This window comes from Argiope bruennichi, chromosome 8 (genome assembly GCF_947563725.1).
Source record: "Argiope bruennichi chromosome 8, qqArgBrue1.1, whole genome shotgun sequence".
Lineage (NCBI taxonomy): Eukaryota > Metazoa > Arthropoda > Arachnida > Araneae > Araneidae > Argiope > Argiope bruennichi.
The window spans coordinates 126,712,300-126,726,360 of NC_079158.1; the positions used below are offsets into that span (position 1 = coordinate 126,712,300).

Sequence of the window (14,061 nt, forward strand, 5' to 3'; positions counted from 1 at the left end):
ATCTTTTTATTCGCCTATTTTCCTTTTGTTTTCTATTTTGTATCCCGTCCACCAAATCTTCTTCCCCTTTTCCTAAACCTTTTTTCATTTTTTATTAATTTTAACGTCATATTATTTTTCCATTTTTTCTTTATAAGGCAAATAAGTTAGAAATAAAAAAAATATTCAAATTTATTTTTTTATCAAGTAAACCACTGTTAGACTTTTAGATATCTAATTATTAAAGGTGCATGTTAATATTCAAAATAGGAAGTCTAACTACATGAATGACGCACAAATCCACTTAAATCTCGCAAGCTGCAATATTTTGCAACATGTACCATCACACAATTTCGGAAATTTTTGAAACTTTCAATTATTTTTTTTAATAATAAAAATTAAAAACTTTTAAAAATTTATAAAACATATTGCAAATAATAACAATAATAAAAAAAAATTAAAGCAGCTTTTTCAAATTTAACACCTTGACAATAATTTATCCTGAATGAAGTTTTACAAAATTTTTTTTATCTATTTATTTACTAAAAAGGAGCACTTGCTTCTCACTATCCGTTTCGGCTGGGTACTGACTGTGCTGATGTGAAAGGGTAATCTAATATATAAAAATAAATTTTTGTTCGTACCTTATGCGTGGTTCAACCGATTCAACCGTTTGCGATGAAACTTCATCCACTTATTGCATAAACCTGAGCGATGGTTATAGGCATAGTGCACTTATCTAATATTTAAAATTTTTTTTGGATCCATTAACTGCATCTATTAACCAAGGATTAATCACCAAATAACTCGCCAAGGAAACACAACAGATTGAGTAGAAACGGTACATTCAAATCAGAGGTTAGTATTTCGTAGCTACTGTACGCAAATTTCATGCAAGTCGTTCTCTGAGGCAACAACTTTATCACAGAATAGGCGAGGAAGTTTTGGTGAGATCAATCTTGCAAATTTGAAATTTTAATAAAAAATTTAATAAAATTTTAGTGTTTTTCGCAGTAACTTCCGAAAATATTATAGTACAAATAATTTTGCACCATCTTAATTTACAAAAAATTATCTTTTCAACTATATCAACGATTGTAGGCTATGTATTTTCTATGTTTAATAAATTTTAAAAGAAAATATTTTAATATTAATTATAATTTAATATTAAATATAATTAATATTAATAATAATAATAATAATTTAATATTAATTATAATATTTTAATATTAATTATAATTAAAATATTTTAACATTTAATAATAAAAGAAAATTTACATATATCGATATTTTAATCGCTTTTTCTAACATTAAACTTGAGAATTCTGAACGAATATTAAACGAATCACGAAAGATACAAAAATAGTTTCTTCCATTACCATTTTGAAAGAACAGCAAGCATTCCAAAAGAATGCACGGATATTGTAATTCTAAAAGGATACACAAATAACAATTCTAAAATAATACACAAAAATTTCAATCCTAAAAGAATACACAAAAAGTACAATTCTAAAAGAATACACAAAAATTACAATTCTAAAAGAATACACAAAACGTACAATTGTTAATTACAAAATTAATTAATTACAAAAATTACAATTTTAAATCAATACACAAATCTAACATATAAAAATGAATATTTGTTTGTTCGTATTTTATGCACTGTCGTACCGTTCATCCCATTTCGATAAAGCATTGCCAAATTATTGATTGCACTTGCGCGAAGGTTATTGGCATAGGGCATAGTACAATTATCGCATTCAGAGTATATCTCACACATTCGAAAAAGAATTATTATTATTGATTCCGAATAAGCTATATATAATGGAAATTTCCCAGTGCGAACAGTAATTTTTCTTCAATGAATCGCGAAACGATATTTTGGTTATACAAGCATATATCGTGTTAGTTGCTTCGTCAAAAAATATTCCTTCAAAACGTTCCGTCACTTAAAAGATCTATCAGTACAGAGCGTAGAAATAATCCAATTCGAGCTTCTCAAACAAATGAGGAACGACAAACGAGCAATGAAGCAATGACAGAATTGCATATTCGCCTGCTTCAGAATCTCAAGACCAATATGCGGCAAGAACCGACTATGCTTTTGTGCTAACCGATCGCGCATAGAAGAATCAGAGGACCAACATGCGGCAAGAATAAAAAGAGAATGTTTATGAGCTACTCGATCTCAACGAATAGTACATGTTGATTTGAATTTTGCTGCATTTGATATATGATGATGTTAACTACGATTACAGTTTGCATCCCACAGTAAATGTTGGCAAAAGGGATAAGGCCTGTGGTCATTGCAATTCACTTAATTTCAACAATGAAATACCAGGAATGTTCTGCCCGAATGGCAAATTTAAATTTCCGATATTGCATCCACCACCTGATTCATTGTTGTCATTGTTTTCAGGCGACTCGATTCGAAGTACTTTCTTCAGAAAATTCGCAAATATAATTCAGCGTTCTAAACGACATCTTTCGAAGTTGACGAAGTGTTTCAAGATCAGTACATGCCAACTTTCAAAATTCATGGACAAATATATCACCGTGTTGGTTCATTTCTACCCGTTTCGGTCGCTGTAAATAATTTTTTACGAATATATTTTATGAGTGACGATGATTCATAAGTTGTTCAACGCTGCGATGCAGTTCCATGCACCAAACGCCACACTATATTTTATTTACAAATATTTTGCTACCAATGCAATTCATTGATAAAATTATTTAAAACTTCAACTGGATTATTACGCATTTCAAATACGAGCCGACAAAGCACCACTTTCACAGCATCGCCGACGCTACAACGCACTTACTATCAATGAAGTTGAGATTGTCATAGTTGGCGAAGAACGTTATAGACATTCTACAGCGACAGAATAATATAATTCAAATATGTTTCTGAATCACATTGATCATACGATGCGATGCAGTAGAAGGGCAAGATGGATATCACTTTAATATTATGGAAACTAATCCAATTACATGTAACTGGATATGCTTATTTCATTTTTTAAATGAAAATATTATTTTCTTTTAACTTTTTTCATATCTTTTATTTTCTTTATTCTTACACTTGAATAACTCAAGAAAAAAGTATCAGTTATGAATTATTATTCATACCGCAAAATGAAACTCAGAGTAGAGCAAATCATATTCTGCAATGCCGTCAACTATTCCATCAATATGTGGAAGACTTTTGTGCCAAAATTGAATCCGAATATTTTCTATTCATTCGCTTAAATCAAAAATCGTTGCATTCAGAAGAATGCATCCATTCACTTGATGCAATTGCAAACGGTGGAAATGTTTCAGACATTCGCAAAATGGCCATACTTCCAGCAACGTTCAAGGGCATCCCACGACATATGCATGAATATGCAGAGGATGCCATGACATATGTGCGTTCAAATGGCCGTCCCGACTTTTACATAACATTTACGTGAATTACATTTTTACATTACAATTATGTTGTATCATTATCCTTTTGCAGAACTTTAATCCACCCCAATTCTGTAACGGAACAAGACTCGCTGTAAAGAAACTGATGCCAAATGTCATCGAGACAACTATTCTTAACGGGAACTTGAATGGAGAAGATGTGATCATTCCACGCATTCCCATTATTCTCACCGACGTGCCTTTGGATTTCAAACGACTTGCATTCTACATGACCATAGCAAGGTGCAAAGGCAGTCACTTCAAGTGTGCGTATTGACCTAGAAAATCCATTTTTTTCACACGGCGAGTTTAATATTGAATGTTCACGAGTCGGACAGCCAAAAAATTTATTTGTTTTTGCTGAAGACGGAAAAACAAATAAATATTGTCTACCCTAAAGCACCTTGAATAAGAAATTAAAAAAAATAGAATAAATATCATTTATACTTCTTTATATATCATTCCTAATTAAACAAGATAACTATATCAAATTCCAAACAATATTTCCAAAATTATTTCTTCTGCGGTAGCAACGCGCCGGATGCCAGCTAGTCATGTCATAAAAATCATGTTTATCGAAGTTCTGATTAAAATTTTTGTAAATTGCTGAGTAATGTTTCTGTTACAATTACTATTGATTCACCCTGCTGATTTTATAGCAAAGCAAACATTACAAGGTTTAATTGTTCATGATACAATTATGATTAAAATGGGGAAACGGTAATATTTTTTATTTAAAAAAACTGAAAAAGAGTGAATGTAAATATTTCTGCTCTATTCTTCGCCAACATAATCTATTCAAAATGTGTTATTTTTTTTTAAATTAATGCAAGACGTGATGTCTTATAAAAAAACAGCATGTAAAACAATTATTTTAAATATAGATAGTTTAAGATTTCGAATTGAAAATTTAAAAAAAATTATAATTGTAAAAATGTTTGTATTGATTTTCAATGTTTCTCTAATATTTTTTTTCACTAATATAATATTCAATATAATATTTATTTTTCAACAATATCATTTAATATTGTAATGAAATTTAAATCGTTTTTCATCGTTTCTATAAATATTTTTCCCCTCTCTTTTTTCTCTTATTAATAGTCAAGGTTTGAATATTTAATTAATTTGCATGTTGAGTCAATTTCTTTTCAAAGCACGACTTTAATAAAATATGACCAGATTTCCACAGCGATCGCGATAAACCGCCAAATCATGTAAAAAAATAATAATAATAATAACGAGCCAAAAGTAGCCAGTTGCGGAGATATGGAAGCCACTAAGTACGAGTAATTCTTGCTTGGCGTTATTCTTGGCGTCGTTTTAATAGCGGTCATCGTGGAAAGCAAGATGTACCAAAATTATATTATGCTTCTTTATGCAAGAATTGTTTTCTTTAATACTGTGCGCTAAAGTTTTAACAACCCATTTCAGACTAAGAATAAATTTTTGGTGAGATAAATACTTGGTAGATTCATGGTGCAATAAACAGAACAGGTATAAAGTTTTTAAAAAAGTATTTGTATATAAACAGTGAGGGATAATCCTGTTAGTAAAGTACATTTTTATCAAAATTAAAAGCACTTTTCCGTGGATACGCATAAAAGATTTATTGAACATTTTTTCATCCAGTAAATAATCCTGGTGAACCAAAAGTCGAAACCGCCAAATGGCTAGCTTTAAATAGCACAAATACCATTTTTTTTCCCTCGAAATTTTTACTATCAAGAATTAATATACAACATGCCATAAATTATTTTTATTGAGTTTATGAAAGACGTACAAAAATAAAAGCGCACTTTAACGACTGATTAAGTATACATGAGACATGGTATAATCCTGCTCGATTAGCGAAATCTTTTAAAACATAAATATATTTTGACGTTTCTTTTTTTTTTTTTGATATTTTAGATTTATTTTTTATTTTTTCGAGATATATCCGAATTGCACTTTATTTTATGGCAGCCTCTAACAGAATTCGGAATTTATGCATGACTCATTTCTTTTTGTTATTTTTTAAGGATTGCCTCTCAGTTCTTAGAATTTTTTTCCTATTGCAAATTATTTATTATTTGAAGACTTTAGTTATTCCGGTATTGCAGCTGTTGTTAAGGTTTAAAATCTATTCGTTGAAAGTTCATCGATGGTACGAACTGAGTTTAATGAGATTAAATGCGAAGGATAAGAAAGGAGGTATACGTTGATATATTCTAAATAAGAATTAATTAAATTTCGTTTGAATAAAAAATTATTCTGTTGAGGGAATTAATGTAGTTCCGATTGCAATTGGAATTTTCAAATTCTATATTTCCACGTGAAAGATCTAGAAAGAACGAGTAATATTTTATTTAACGAGACAAGATGATATATTCGCCGAAGTAAGTAATGCACCTTTCAGTATTTCGTAATTTTACCATTTATTTTAAGAATTTTGAGCTCTGCACTCACTTTTTTTTATTTTGCCACTTTATTTAATGTGCGCGGTTTAAAAGTGTTTAAAATGTTTTTTAAAGTTATACTTTTTATGCACCTTGCATTTCTGTATAAACAAGGCATTCCAGCGATTAAGATAACAGCTTTCAATATTTTTTCTCGTGGAAAGTCATCAGTTTTAATACATAATGTTAATATATACAATACATTTCTCTATTTGAAAGAAACTTCCAAGCTTATATAAATATTGTACAATCAATCAGAGAACACAAAACAATATTGAATAAGTAAACAAATCAATATATTATAATATATTTATATTTACTACATGATATTTATATTTACTACTGAAGGAAGTGTTAACAGTCTTATAAGATTTTGAACCAATGTGCATTTATATAATAGTAATTTTATTTCTAATCCTTTTCGGAATCATGTTGTATTTAATTTTTATTGGAGATGTACAGTGGATAATAAGTTTCCATCAGGGAATTTAAATTATAAATAATATCACTTAAATTCTGATCTTGGATTCTTGCTTTTATAAACTATTGAAATATGCTTAATAAGTGTTTTTAAAATGAGTTTATCATAAGCATTTGTTTTCACAAGATGCAGCAAGTGTTTTAATAGAAATATTTAACAGATACTGCGAAATGTCATGCAAAAAAAGTTTCCGTATGCAATATTGAAATGAATATTGTCTAAAACTGATCAGGAGGAAAATTGTCGAAACAGAACGGGTGCATATAAGCATCTGGAAAGTGATTCTAGTTTGTAGCTTATCTTACCATTGAAGTTTTTAGGTATATTTGTGAATTGGTGATTATTTAAGGAAATGTTGGATTATCTATATAAAATAATAGATAATTAATTAGATTATCTATAAAAATATTAGATCAATAATATTTAATAATTTAAGATCTACAGCACATTATACTATTGAAAAATACAATGATCTTCAAATTTTCGAGGACAGAGATGATTCAGAAAAAACAGCGAAGTTGAGCCGATTGCATAAAAGAAATAAATATCATACGTGGGGAAGGGGATGGGACAATCATTATATAATATACGATAAAGTTTTGAGGAAGCCACTCCCCCTTCTTTTCTTTAGTTTTTATTTTCAATTTTGAGAGAGACTCATTTGCAAATGCAATAGCAGTTATTATACTGATACGGTTGTCAGAATATTACTATAATTTAGATACAAATCGAACAAATTGTTTTTTCAATATATATATTGTAATGTTTTTTATTATTATGACACTGGAAGGTAAACTTGACAACAAATTTTAACTTTATTAAATAAATCAATGAAATAAATATCTTTTTGTGTAACATTTGAGAATATTGTCATAAAAAATCTGTATGGAAGTTCTCATATTCGTGATAAATTCCAAATTAAAAAAAAATAATAATTGCACTTGAATTGTTTCTTGAAGTATGTATGTTATCGTGGCTAGACAGACCCGAAATATCTTCAAATTGTGGGACAACGTCCAAATGCAAATATATTAGGATTTAAAAAGCAAGATTGAAAACATGCTTTTTTGATATAGCAAGAGATCGTTTCTGTGTTTCCTTTTACAAAACAGATCTGCAGATCGAGGCAGTGCTGCTGCAATTATTGTCGTTTCCCAAATAATTTAAATCTGAATATCTGTAGAACCGACTTCTGTGTTATTATTTTTTATGAAATCTTGCTATTGACTACTATAAAGTGAAAGTGGTAGTATACTTTTTTATATGTTCAAATGAGGTAAAGTGATAGAGAATTTGTAAAAGCGCTTTCAAAATAGTTTTTATTTAAAAGCAGCCGTTTCCATATATTAGGAATCTAATGAAAGTTTAGCCTCAGTAGTTCGATAATTAATATTTCAAGACTGATTTTTACTATTACAGGGACAGTTTTTTTTTGTTGTTGGGGTTTTTGTGAGGATATGAGAATGAATAATTCATAATAAAATGCTGTTTTATATTAAAATTTAATAAAAAGGTTAGTTCAATCTTTAAATTTTATCAAATTTAAATGAGAAAAAATGAGTTAATTGCATATTTGATGCAGTCAAAAAAATCAAAGATCAATTTCCCAGCCATCATTATGGTTTCATCAATTTTTATTTCATATAAAATTTCTCTCAACCTTTACATACGTCATGAATGGTTGTCCCTCTCATTTTTCAGAGATATCTCAAAAATGCTATGACACAGCATTCTGTAAAAGAAAAAAAAAAGCTTTTTATCAGTCCTAACCACTGTACCAATTTCATTTATTTTTATTGCTCCGAAAGCTCCTGTGGCTCATGGTATTTAGATTTGACATCAATCGTTACTCGCCTCTTCCGCCATTCATTTTTTTATAGAGATATTTAAAAATATTTCACCGACATAGCTCCTAATTTCATCAGCTGAACTGATTTCACTAATTAATTCCGTCACTTGGTGTACGTAGCTAACGAATCAAAATGCTCTTTAATTATTGTGCAAGTGTAATTTAAAATACTAATTTCATTTAGTCTGGTGAGATCTAGTCTATAAAGGTTGGCTGTCAATTAAAATTGTTAATATCTTAGTACAACGCAGCTGGTTTATTATGAGTTAGGAATCCCTTTTATTTTTTTATTAATCAAATAAAAAAATTTACATTTAGTAATCCATTAGTGTACGTTATTTTTTTGTAAATTATAATTAATTTAAAGTAACAGTTCTACAAGTAAAATTTATTGATCTTTTCATTTCAGTGCTTTGTTTCTTGAAGTTTATTATTACTTTTTTATTGTTCTTATTTTGTCATTTTATAAGTGAATAGTTGAATATCTTCACTAGTTCATGCAATAATTTATAGAGGTTTTTAAAACACATTTTATATTATTTGTTTCTTATTAGAGTTATCATACCTATGCAATTATATTAATAATTGATTTTATGGAATAATTTTTTATGAATGATAATTTATTTTAAAAAAAGGTGCTTCTGTATGTTTATCTAAGCACGATCTTTTTTTAGTCCATATTTTTCATTAAATTTATTATTATTTTGACTATCTGATATGGCAACCCTGTTAACTCTTTATTGTTATTACTAATGGAATGAAACAAAATTTTCAAAATAAAATAAGCATATTTTGAAATATTTTATATATCAGTGTATTAAATTATTTTAAAGGCAGGATCATTTAATTTTTTTTATTTATTAATTCATTGTCAACATCTAGTTAAGAAAAAATTAGCTCATTAGTACAACTGTCAGTCAATGATTTAAATTTCGAAATTCAAGATATGCGTTAAATGTTAACGTTGATAACTCAAGACTTAAAATTCCATTTAACAATAGCAAAAATTATACGTTTTTCTGACATTTTTAAATGTTTATAAAACGTTAAATAATACTATTAATTAAGTAAACATGTTTCGTCTGTAACGAAATAGACTTTTAAAGATTTTTGATTACATTTATTTTTTGGAATTATTTTATCGTTTTATTTATCGTTTGCTGGAGATTTATTTCTATGTATATTGGATATTTGCATCGTTCTTGTATGTACATATATTTACTGAAATATGAGTAATTTAGAAATTAGTAAAAGACAGTAAGCTTTTATTATCTATTCTCATTTTATTTTATCTAAGAATTTTTTTAGAATATAAGGTGTGTTCAATTTTCATTTCAAATGGAAAAATGGTTTATACTTTTGCATTTAATATTCTGTTGAAAGATTTTATTCAACTTAAAAAAAGAACTAAAACTGAAATAACATTTGTATTTGAATCGTATACGATGTGTGTGAATAAGGATAACTTGATTGTCAAAATTCTGTCTAAAAAACTACCGCAGATAGAGAAAGATAAATAACGGTGTGTGATTAGGTCTGACAAAAAAAATATTTATAAGACTTATAATTGACTTTACATAATCCATATAAAAATGATTTGCATTTAGAATTTTAAAAATGCATTTTATAAAATATATTCTTTTGATCAATATCTGATTTTACTTTTGGTTGCATAGTTGAACGTAAAACCGTATAACAGGTTATCTAATCTTGTTAGATAGCAATTATTTATTATTCTAAAACAAATTTACTCATTCACCTGAAGTTGGTAGTATAAATGGTAATGAATATTATCAAATTGTTTAAATTCTTGTCATTATTGATGTTTATTTCTTTAGTGATTTTCTATTTACTTTCGTTTTAAATCGTATTTATTATTGATTGAATGTAAGAATTTTTTTTAAAAAATGTAAAAATTTTAAAATTATTATTACAAATTATTTACAATTGATGTCATGTAAATAAAAGGCCAAAACGACATCGAAAATGTTTTAGACATAAAGGAGATTCAAAATATTTAAAAATAATTTAGGATTTAAAAATTAATATAAGCTTATACTATTTACAACAGACTTTCTGAGATTTCTTTTAGTAATTTTAAATAGTTACATTTTGAATGTAAAATAGTTTGCGATTGACTATAGATCCTGATAGAATTAATTTTGGTATAAGTTATAAAATTTAATTGCAACGTGGCAAATTTAAAAAAAAATTATGGTGAAATCGCTATTATTCCAATTGTAAAATCAATTTTGTAAATACCTGAACCACTAGAAATTTTTGGAATAATTAGTCATTTTTAGAAAAAAAAATAAAAATTAATTCTGTTCTTATAAAAGAAATGTATGTTTTATGTTTTTAATAATTTTTTTTGAATAATACATACTTTCAAATCTATGAAATAGTCATACCCCCCTTTCCTTTAATAAATAATTGATTGGACATACTGTTTGTAACAGGAAAGTATCTGTGCAATGTTGATTTGACAAATTGGCGAGTAACTGTCGAATTCAAAAGACGAATGCATTTGCTGAGAGGGAGATAAATGAAACGGAGAGCAGACCCTGGAAAAATAACAGGGTTGTAATAAATATTTTGATCTTTGTGTGTTTTTCTTTGAATGTTTATTAATGACATAATCTTTACACAGCTAAAAGTGACCAAATAAAAAAAGTGAATATAATTATGTTACTTTAGAGTCATCTTTATAATACGTATAAATAATACATATCGATATTATCATGAATCTTGTCATAGTGAATATGTAGCATTTTTATTAACAACGTGTAATAATTTGTCCATCATTACAAGTTCATCTCTTCTTTAGCTACAAATTTATTGAAATAATTTTTGGTAATATTTCTTACTACCCTAACATAATGGATCCTTTTTTTCTTTTTTAGTTCATTTACTGTATATCCGAAGACCACGAGACTGGATATAAAACTTGATAAATTTGATGATTCTTCCTACAATGATGTAAATTATATTAAATTATTAAATTTAGAGCTTGGAAAAGAAATTACAAATTCGGATTTTGTTGGATTAACGATAGATGATACATTTGATCGTTTTAAAGATTATGAAGAAGAATCTTATATCGACAATACAGAAGTTTATAGAGATACATTCCCAGCTGGAAAAGAACCCGAGTTGGGTGGTTTTTACATCAATACCGGGAAACTGAAATTGAAATCTACTTTTCCTGTATTAAATTCAGCTGATAAGAATAAAAAGGAGAGAAAGAAGCAGATTTCTATGAAAACAAAAATTATACGAAACAAAGAAAGTACTCTATCGCAATTTAAAAATCATAAACATAAAAATACTGAAGTTAAGACACATCCTAAAATGCACTCTAACATTAGACTCGACACTCTTCTGAAGACAGTAAGAAAACAAAAGAAAAACGATATTGTGAAAAATATTAAAATGCCGAATACTTCGAAGCACTGTTTGATGACCAGTGCATCTAAGAAAAAGAAGGAAATTCATAAAATTATTTCAAATAAAAATATTAATTCTACTAAGAAATGTTCTGTAAATGCATCCTCACCCACTAATGTGGACATGAATTCAAAAAAGGTTTCTATTGCAAAAGAAGGTTTTCTTTCTTCTAAAACATGTTCCAACGACGCATACAGTTTGGCATCAGATCTAGACGAAGCAGAAGTTTCAAAGGAAATAGAAGCGATGGAAATTTGTAAAATTAAAGTCACTCCAAAGAAAAAGATACATTTTATGAAGAAATCTTCTGCAGAAATTTCATCAACTTCTAAAACCGTTTTGAATTCGACTAAAATTACTATTCCAAGAGAAGAGTTTCTTTCTTCTGAAACAAATTCTTATGAAGCACTTAGTTCGATATCAGATTTAGATGAAACAGAAATTTCGAAGAAAATAGAGGCGAAGAAAATTTGTAAAATTGAAATCACTCCGAAGGAAAAGATACATTCTACCAAGCAATCTCCTGCAGAAACTTCATCAACTTCTAAAAGGGTTTTGAATTCGACAAAAGTTACTATTCCAAGAGGAGATTTTCTTTCATCTGAAACAGATTCTTGTGATGCTTTTAGTTTGACATCAGATATAGACGAAGTAGAAGTCTTGAAGAAAAAAGAAGAGGAAGAAATTTGTAAAATTACTCCCAAGGACAATATCCATACTGCTAAATATTTTTCTGCAGAACCTTCATCAACTACTAAAGTGGTTTTGAACTCAACAGAAGTTACTATTCCAAGAGAAGATTTTCTCTCTTCTAAAACAAGTTCTTGTGATGCACCCAGTTCGACATCAGATCCTGTCGAAGTAAAAAATTTCAAGGAAATAATTCATTCAAAGTATAAAAATAAGAATGAACATATTTTTTTCAGCAATAATCTAACACAAAAATCATCAGACTGTATTCAAGTTACTGTTTCGAACGAAGGATTTTCCCCGTCTGATAAAATTGCTACTGAATCCTTTACCGCCAAGAGCGGCTTACTAGCCAAGACGAAAATTCCCTTAAAATTTTGGGAAACAAAATTTTCAAACGAAATAATTTCAAAAAATAGTCTAACTTCAGATAAGATAAAGCCATTAGATTTTCCATTAGCAGCCATTCCTTTGGCATTATCTCATTTGTCCCATAATTCAGCTTGTGTCAAGTCCAGTCCAACAGTAGACACAAAAAGATCGTCATCGATTTCCTATCCAACGATTGTTCCTAAAAGTGTATTTCAGCCATCCTCTCAAGTTAGTATCGAATCTGATTTTATTACTATCACCCCTGTTTTCAAGACAGCGAAATCATCAAGTTCGCCTAAAACTGTTTATGCGAACAAAATGAATAATTCAAATCGTGAAGTCGCAACTGATTCTTATTCTACTGCTAATAACCCAATATTAAATACGACAAAATGCTCTAATTCTTTTAAAGCAACTATTACGGAGGTAGGCTCAGATTTTCCTAAATCAGTTATTTTTAAGGAATTACTTCATTCATCTCGCAAAACTGGCTCAGATTCTGCTTCCAACGCCAATAGCGCAGCGTTAAATGCTGCGGTAAACTCAAGCTCTTCTAAAACTGCTATGTCTAAAGAAGTTTTTCATTCGTCTTCTAAATTTACCGGAGAATCTACTGTCTTCCCAGATATTTCGTTAACAGTGTTAACGACATCTACTGAAAGCATTCCTGCTAATAACAAATTGTCATCCGTTACAAGTAATTGGGATAATTTAACAATGAATATAATGAGTCCAAAGGAGATTTCAAAGTACATGTTAAATATAATTCATGACAAGAATGTTTACAGCTCCCTGTCTAGTAACACTTCCGTGATTGGATCTAATACAACAAGTGATTGCAATTACTATGAGAGCAAAAATTCATTACGCAGGTATTCGAAAGCTCCAACAACACAGATGCAACATCTATCATCTAACAAGAGCTGTTTTCAACCAATAATGAAGACTAATGCTGTAACCACTAGTACAGTTGCAGTTTCGCAAACTAAACAAGCCACCTTAGTGAATTCTACGCATTCAATTTGTAATGCTACTTCAATAAATTTGCATAAAATCAATATTTCGCCAATAGTAAAACACAGAAAACCAGATGGTAAACTTTAAGATCCCAGTTCTTTTCGTAATGCAAAACATTAAAGGAAAATGTGTGTGTTTTTTTTCAGTCATATAACATTGTTGAAAAGAAACTACATTGGAATCTGTAAAAAGATCTTTTTAAATCTGTTGTTTTTCTTCTTGAATTTTTTATTCAATACTTTAAAAATAGTTAAATGTTCAATTTTGTTGAAGCTATAGTTTTATTATTTCTATTTTCTTTGAGCGAACATTTCAATATAAATGCAAAATAATTAAATATTGCG

At 28.5% G+C, this 14,061-nt stretch overlaps 1 protein-coding gene across 1 annotated transcript; it reads left to right on the plus strand.

Annotated features, from left to right (window-relative positions):
- Positions 1-11,761: 11,761 nt before the first annotated feature.
- LOC129980767 (uncharacterized) lies at positions 11,762-13,804 on the plus strand. The gene is made up of 2 exons (XM_056091151.1): positions 11,762-12,499; positions 12,764-13,804. The coding sequence occupies exons 1-2, from the start codon at positions 11,762-11,764 to the stop codon at positions 13,802-13,804; spliced, it is 1,779 nt and encodes a 592-aa protein (XP_055947126.1).
- The last annotated feature ends 257 nt before the right edge of the window (positions 13,805-14,061 follow it).